This window comes from Pituophis catenifer, unplaced genomic scaffold (genome assembly GCF_029215685.1).
Source record: "Pituophis catenifer annectens isolate HBS135680 unplaced genomic scaffold, rPitCat1.0.hap2 SCAF_13, whole genome shotgun sequence".
Lineage (NCBI taxonomy): Eukaryota > Metazoa > Chordata > Lepidosauria > Squamata > Colubridae > Pituophis > Pituophis catenifer.
Genome location: NW_027256893.1, coordinates 14,411,229 through 14,419,421, shown reverse-complemented (window position 1 = coordinate 14,419,421; position 8,193 = coordinate 14,411,229). Strand labels below are relative to the sequence as shown.

Genomic DNA, 8,193 nt, shown 5'->3' with positions numbered 1-8,193 from the left:
AGCCTGTTTCACTTAGCAACGTAAATTGTAGTTGTAAGTTGAGGACTACCCGTATCTGGTGAGAAATGATTGAAGGTTTTCACATGCTTTCCTTCGATAAGTATTTTCAATGAAACTTGCTTGACGGGCTATTGATTATATTGGTACTTTGGTATGCATAGCATGTTGGCTGCTGGTTCATTATTACAAGACATTTTTGGACAGACTTCTTCTAGTTGTCTGACCGTGGACGGGACAAAATGTTTATCCACAAGCCCTGAAGAACCCAAACAAACGAGAGAAGAAAACCAAAAGGAGATAGAAGAAATTTAGCATCGCCCAACATTTTTGGGATCCAAATGGCTTTTCCATGGGCGATTCAGAATAAATTATTCTTCCCCTCATTTTTATCTTTTTTTTTCTTTTGCTACACCGTAAAGGTAAAGGTTCCCCTTGCACATATGTGCTACTTGTTCCTGACTCTAGGGGGAAATGTTCAGCTCCGTATCAAAGCCGAAGAGCCAGCACTGTCCGAAGACGTCTCCATGGTCATGTGGACATGACTCAATGCCAAAGGCGCACGGAACGCTGTTACCTTCCCGCCAAAGGTGGTCCCTATTTTTCTACTTGCATTTTTTAACGTGCTTTTGAACTGCTAGGTTGGCAGAAGCTGGGACAAGGAACAGGAGCTCATCCCGTCATGCGGCACTAGGGATTCGAACCGCTGAACTGCCGACCTTTCGATCGACAAGCTCAGCGTCTTACCCACTGAGCCACCGCATCCCTGTTGCTAGACCATACTAGAATTTAAATGCTTCCCTCCTCTAATTTCCTGTGGAGTCCAATATGCTTTTTCTTTTAAAAAAAAAAAAGTCGTAACATTCTTGAATTGTTTTCTATCCAATTATTTTTGGTCGTATTTCAGTATAGAAGCAGCTTACATTATCTTTCATCTTGTCTGATCAACCTGCTAATATTGCATAGAATCTTAACAGAAAAATATAACAATTGAACCAATCGAGCAAATTTGGAGCAATCCAAACCATTTGATATTCCATGTTTCCGGATATATTTCCTACATTAACAGCAATCGTATTTAACATTTAACATGATTCGTGTATGTATGAAACAGCCTACTATGACCTGACATCAGGATCCAGATAATTCAATAACATTTTCTTAGAGGTAGTTCTTGTTTAGCGACTAAGGCAGCGACCATTCACAGAGGTGAAAACATTTATGAACTTCACAGGCCTGTAAAAGCAAAGGAAAACTGAAGTAAGATCATAAAGATTGGTGGTTTCTTTGGATGACTGCTTAACAACCAAGTTGCTGGCTCCAATTCTCGTTGCTAAATGAGGACTACCTGTAATTTGTGTTTTAAAGCTCACGATTAACATTTCTTCGATTAAATCCAAACTGGTTGGGAAGAACAGAAAACGCTCAAGAGAAGCTTCACCAAAGCATTCCTGATTTGTACAGTTTCTTAGTCCTAGTTCTTTATCCTGCACAGTTTTCAGGCACTTGGGAACTGCATAAAAGAGGAAGAAACAGGCAGCACCAGTGTTCTCCCCGAAGTGTGTACCTGTCGGACCTGGAAGCCATCTTTTCACCTTTTGAGACTTCAGGCCTCCCACAAATTCTACTGTGGGAAAATGGGAGGGAGGATTGTATGGAGTGAAGATAATATGTAGTCAAAATAACATTCTTTCTAGAGAGTCAAGGCTGTTGTGCCCTGCAGCTGTGTTGAGAAGAATGAGGTATCTTCTGTTCTGGAGGGTACCTGATTGGTTCGTGTGATGGACATGTGGGTGAAGAGCAAGGACTTGAACTTTCTTTTGGGCGAGAAAAACCCAGAAGCTCTCAGATTCGGGTTTTCCCAGTTGTGCCAATATGACATCTCTAATAAAAATTAGCTTTGAGGAAACTCAAGCCTCGGAGTTTGATTTCGTTGGGGGTGTTACTTGGAACCCTAACAGTACCCTTCTCTAGCAGGCCTGCCAACCCTTAAGCCATGAGCACAGAGAGGGAAATTCAGAGGAGACGTTGGAGCTACATAAGTGGATGAAAATTCCTTCCTTGGAAATTGAAGGAGTGGTGATTTATCCCTTAAAAGTATAATGTTCTTTCAATGATCTCACAGTAAGATGATGCTAAACCTCTCATGAGGTCTTAGCTGAGCACATTTGAAGTCCTATGAAATATCCCATGATCCTCTCTTGCAAGATTTTACCAGTGGATGAGAAGCATGTAAACACCCAATGCTCTTAAGAGACCGTATCACCAATCTTGCCGCAACTCAGTAAATCCTGACTTGCTGGTCCCAGAGCTTTGAGGGACCTACTTTTTAATTATCTTTTTTAATAACAACATAATCGTCTAGGCAAGGTTCGTTTCCATGCGCCCCACGAGTATCGAAGTCCGCCAAAGAGGAATGAAAGGGGTATCTTTCTCGCCTATGCCGAATACCTGCTGGAATGTCACCACAGTACTGATCCTCGGTGGGAACGGGACAGGTCAAAATTGGGACATCTAGATGTCTGCTATAACTCGGACCTGGCGTGGGATAGCTGCACCCGGGGATATGACTGAAGTGATCTGATGAATAGAGGTCTATGTTGTCATTGTCTCCACAGGAGAGATTGACAGATTTCATCTCGGGATGATAACGTTCTTCGGGGACTCGGTGGCTCCTTGCAGACTCTGGCTGTGCCGTTTCTTCCACAGGATACATCAACTTCTCTACGTAGTCTTCCTTGTTCTTCGGCTCATCTACCATCAAGGCCAAGTCACTGGAGGAGTTAGGTGACTGCCGTGCCATGCTACCTTTCAGTTCTTTGGGTTCGTCAATTGTATCCGACCCAGGAATGCCCAGACGCTTCATGGCATCACAGATTTTGGATTCCTTCATCGTTTGCCGAGTCTGGTAATCATAAGGAGTTTTGCTTACCACCGTAGAATCGTTGAGGATAGCTAGGGCCCGAGGGCCACTTTCCTCAGAAGGCAGATGAGGGAGGGTTTCTTCCCCACGGGTTGGTAGGCCCAGCCTTGTTTCAGTAAGCCAGGCCTCCTCATTGGTTGCTCTCGATGAAGAGGTAGAGAAGTGGAGAGGCTGTTGTCCAATGACAATGTCGCTGTATTTAATCAGAAAGTCCTCACTGTCCGTGCTTCTGATGCAGGAATGTGTCGAGGTTTCCTCCGTTTGGTTTTGGTTCCTGTCCTGCTCAGGTGTCTGTTTGGAAGCTGCTGGCCGAGTCTCCGTTGTAATGGATTGGAGACCAAAGCTGTTGCCATGCTCAATCTTGTCCTGCTCTTTGAAGGCACTCTGGCTATGACTCAAGTAGGCCAATGCAGGATTTGGTGCCCCGTTGCTTTCTCCAAAGGCCACATCCTCTTTTGTTTGTGAGTGTTCCTGCTTTTTAGCTAACCCAACACAAGGAAGACAAGGTTTCTGGGTCCTCTTCTGTAGGATGTCAGCGAGGTCACCGTCTTTCATGTCCCCTGCAACTTCAAGAAGGTTTTCGCATTCAATTCTTGCAAGGAACATTTCAAATGCAGTGTTCTCCGCTTCTTCCTCACTTAGTTTTCTGACCAGGGAATATTCGGTAGCAGAGGTGGCAACGTAGCCCATTTCAGACAGCAGTTGTTGTACTACACTTTCTGGAAGGATGGACTTTACATGGTAGACAAAGTTGCCTGTAAAAGTCTAAAGAGAACGAGAAAAATAACATTAGGAGACATCAGCATGGAGAAATTATTACTATTCTGTGAAATTATGGGTTGAAGATCTTCCTTGTAGATACAATCAACAGAAGAATTCAGACGTCAAGCAACAGGATAAGGACTCGTCCTGACTGACCCCAAAGGGTCAGGCTACCTTTAGAAATCTTCCTTCCTGCTGAAACTGCATTGTATGCTCCTCTCTTATCTCTTTACCTGAGATGTGGTTAGCTAAATCTGGCCTTTGGGATATCGATCATTGGACAGGAATCTGGCAAAAGGATGAGCATCCTAGCATCTCTAAAAGATATGGCACAGTATCTCAATAGGTTTAGTGGAACCAAGGCAATATTCTGGCTTTCTGGGCATTTATATGAGATTACTGATACAGTTCTACAGAGGAATTATTGAGTCTGTCATCTGCACCTCTATAACTGTTTGGTTTGGCTCTGCAACCCAACAAGACAGACACAGACTTCAGAGGATAGTTAGAACTGCAGAAAAAACAATGGCTACCAACCTGCCTTCCACTGAGGACCTGTATACTGCACGAGTCAAAAAGAGGGCTGTGAAAATATTTACAGACCCCTCGCATCTTGGACATAAACTGTTTAACTCCTATCCTCAAAACGATGCTCTAGAGCACTGCACACCAGAACAACTAGACACAAGAACAGTTTTTTCCTGAATGCCATCACTTTGCTAAACAAATAATTCCCTCAATACTCTCAAACTATTCACATTAGGCTGCATTACTATTACTATTAGTCTTCTCATCGTTCCTATCACCCATCTCCTCCCACTTATGACTGCATGACTGTAACTTTGTTGCTTGTATCCTTACAATTTATATTGATTGTTTCCTAGTATGATTCGATTGCTCATTTGTTCCCTATGATTATCATTAAGTGTTGTACCTTATGATTCTTGACAAATGTATCTTGTCTTTTTATGTACACTGAGAGCCTATGCACTGAAGACAAATTCTTTGTGTGTCCAATCACACTTGGCCAATAAAGAATTCCATTCCATTCCATTCCATTCCATTCCATTCCATTCCACTCCACTCTATTCTCTATTCTCTATTCTCTTCTATTCTATTCCTGGTATTCCAATCTAACAAATTTGGAGGGCACCAGATGGACCAAAACCCAGCTTCCCTCATAGGGTTGCTATTGGATAAATTAAATTGGAAGTTGAAGTTGACCACTTTTGGATGCTATAAACGGAAAGGCAGAATTGATAGCCAAATGTAGAAGTGAGGGCAAAAGTATGAACTTCCAAAGCTGGCTGAGCAAAGCTGGCTGAGAAATTCTGGGAGTTGGAAGTCCACAAAGTTGCCAAGGTTGGACCATGCCTGGCATAGGAGATTAGGTCAGGGTGTAAAATCGGAGGATTTTTGTTTTTAACCTTCTCTACCTCGGGTTCCTGGAGCAAAGCCTTCCCCCCCCCAGATACCCCCCCTCTCCATCAAAGACGCGAAGTGGCCAAACCCACTGATGACCTTCGCTTCCTTTCCTTTCCTTTCCTTTCCTTTCCTTTCCTTTCCTTTCCTCTCCTTCCTCCCCCCCCAAGGCTACCTTGGGTTGGACTAGATGACCTCCAAGGTCCCTCCTAGCTCTCTCTTACTGTTACTGTAACTTGTTACCTTCAGCGACTTGATCTCCTTCCTCCAGGGCGAGAGGCAAAGGTTGACGCACAGCAGCTCCAGGTAGCCGAAGGCCTGGCTCAGTTTGCGGAGGAAGACGGCGCCGGCCTCCCGCCGGCCCCGCATCCTAGTCCAGCAGCTCTGGGCGATCGCGCCCACGTCCCACTTGCCCGCCTGGAACCCGGCGCGGCTCTTCAGCGGCGCTTCGTTGCAAAGGCTTAGTTTGCCTTCCGCCCAGGTGGCGCGGTAGAAAGCCAGGTAGTCTTGCAAAACTTCGCGCGGGGCGGCCAGAGACGGGCAGCTCCTCATCCTGGTGCCCGAAGCCCCTCCGGGGACTTGGCTGCCCTCTTGCCGCGCCTACAGGGACAAAATTTCGGCGGCGGAAAGCCCGACGGCCAGCCGCGCTTTCCTCCGCAGGACCCAGAACGCGGAAGCGGAGGATTCTTCCCACCTGTGGCTTCGTTTGGCTCGCTGGGCGGAGAGAGAGAGAGAGAGGCTCTTTGAGGCTGCCATTGGCTCAGCCGTGGCTTTGCCCGCCGTGCCAGTGGCCGCCCCTGCTGTCGCTCAAGACAGAGCGGTCGTAGTTTTTCATTTCGGGCTGGCCAGGAGGCGGGGAAGTGGGCGGGGCTGCAAAGCGAAAGTGAAACCGAAGGGAGAAGGGGAATTGAGTTCTTTGCTTTGGGTTATCCGCCGTTCAAAGGCAGGCTGGAGGGGAGTGGCTGGCTCTCTCTGGTGTTCAGTTAGTTTGTTTTTTTTTTTAATTAGATTTATATGCCGCCCTTCTCCGGAGACTCAGGGTGGCTTACAATGCGTTAAGCAATAGCCTTCATTCTTTTTTGTATATTTTTTTACAAAGCCAGCTTATTGCCCCCCCAAACTGGGTCCTCAATTTACCCACCTTAGAAAGAATGGGGCTGAGTCAACCTTGAGCCTAACTAACTAACTAGTTAGTTAGTTATATATGTATGTTTGTCAAACATGTACAGATAACTAGGTATGAACATAAACTTATTCCCACTTATGACTATAACCATGTGCTCGTATCTTTTAATTTATATTGTTTTTACTTGTTTCCTAGTACGATTTGATAGCTTGTTAATAACCTTGACTATCATTAAGTGTTGTATCTTTTTATTCTTGAAGAATGTGTTTTATTCTCATTATGTACACTGAGAGCATATGCACCTGTAGGAAGAAATATCCTTCTGGGTTCAGCTCTAAGTGGGGGGAAAAGACACTGGAAACATGGAGGCTGCTTGGAAAGATGGTTTAATGGTGGACAGGATCACCTGGCTTGAGTTCCTGAACAGAAAAGGGGCGAGATACAGCGAGTCCTCGGGTTTTATGCCCTCTCTGGCTTTGAACTTCCTGGGGTCCAGAAAGAGTATCCTGATTGGTTGTCAGACTCCCAGGGGGTGGGGGTCTTAGCTAGCCTTGCTGGCTGATGTAATCTTCCCAGGTGCCATCTGGTGAGTTTCTGTTGCTAAATGGGTCCCATTATGTTGCAGAAGATGGTCCATTGACAAAGATTGAGTTTCTGCCTCTGGCCCATTAACAAAAGGGTGGAGGCAGGAAGGTGGGAGCTGCTTTGTCTTTAAAACACGCTTCTCCATTTCTCATCCAGGAAAACATAATATTTTGCCTTTTTAATATTTCCTAAAATATTTCATTCTTCTAGAAAAGGGGTGGGTGCTAACTTCCTACACACCAAAGACAAATTCCTTGGGTGTCCGATCACACTTGGCCAATAAAGCATTCTATTCTATTCTATTCTATTCTATTCTATTCTATTCTATTCTATTCTATTCTATTCTATTCTATTCTATTCTATTCTATTCTATTCTATTCTATTCTACTCTACTCTACTCTACTCTACTCTACTCTACTCTACTCTACTCTACTCTACTCTTTATTCTATTCTATAAACAAAGGAAGTAAATAAATGGGGACAGTAAGACAGGGACGGTAGGCACGCTAGTGTGCTTATGCACGCCCCCTTTACGGACCTCTTAAGAAGGGAATGAGGTCCACAGTAAACAGTTTGAAGTTGAAACTGGGGGGATTTGAGGATGTAACAATGGAGTTAGGTAGAGCATTCCAGGCATTGACCACTCAGTTCGTTCTAGAAGTGCCACCATGGGTGATGGTTGTTATTACAGGTAGTCCTTGACTTACAACGGTTCATTTAGTAACCGAAGTTAAAACGGCACTGAAAACTGACTTCGAACCATTTTTCACATTTACAACCGTTGCAGTATCCCCATGGTCGTATGATTTACATTCAGATGCTTGACAACCGACTCACATTTATGACGGTTATGCAGCCATCCAGGGGTCATGTGATCCCCCTTGGGCGACCTTCGGACAAGCAAAGTCAATGGGGAAACAAGATTCACTTAACCATCTTACTAGTTTAACAACTGCAATGATTCACTTAACAAACGTGGCAAGAAAAGTCGCAAGATAGGGCAAACCTCCCTTAACGAATTTCTCACTTAGCCACATAAATTTTGGGCTCAGTTGTGGTCATAAGTTGAGGACTACCTGTATTTTATAGACTGTTGAGTTCAAGTCCTGTCTTAGCCATGGAAGCCAGGTGGGTGACTTTGGGCCAGTCACTCATTCTCTCAGCCCAACCCACCAATGGTGGGTTTCTACTGGTTCAGCCCGGTTCGGGCGAGCTGGTAGCGACAATGGTGAGCTGAAAGTGAACCGGTTCTCTCTGACGGTTAGGTTGGCCCTCCCGCCCGCCCCTGCATAATACATACCTTATATTTGGTCATTTTTAGCCCAGCTGAAAGGTGCGGCAGAGCGGATAGCCGTATCTCAGCTATTCCATAATACAT

At 45.0% G+C, this 8,193-nt stretch overlaps 1 protein-coding gene across 1 annotated transcript; it reads right to left on the bottom strand.

Annotated features, from left to right (window-relative positions):
- Positions 1-2,326: 2,326 nt before the first annotated feature.
- On the bottom strand, positions 2,327-8,193 carry LOC139323736 (uncharacterized). Its single transcript, XM_070953202.1, has 3 exons — positions 8,116-8,193; positions 5,348-5,704; positions 2,327-3,685 (listed from the first exon to the last, which is right to left on the bottom strand). The coding sequence occupies exons 1-3, from the start codon at positions 8,191-8,193 to the stop codon at positions 2,327-2,329; spliced, it is 1,794 nt and encodes a 597-aa protein (XP_070809303.1).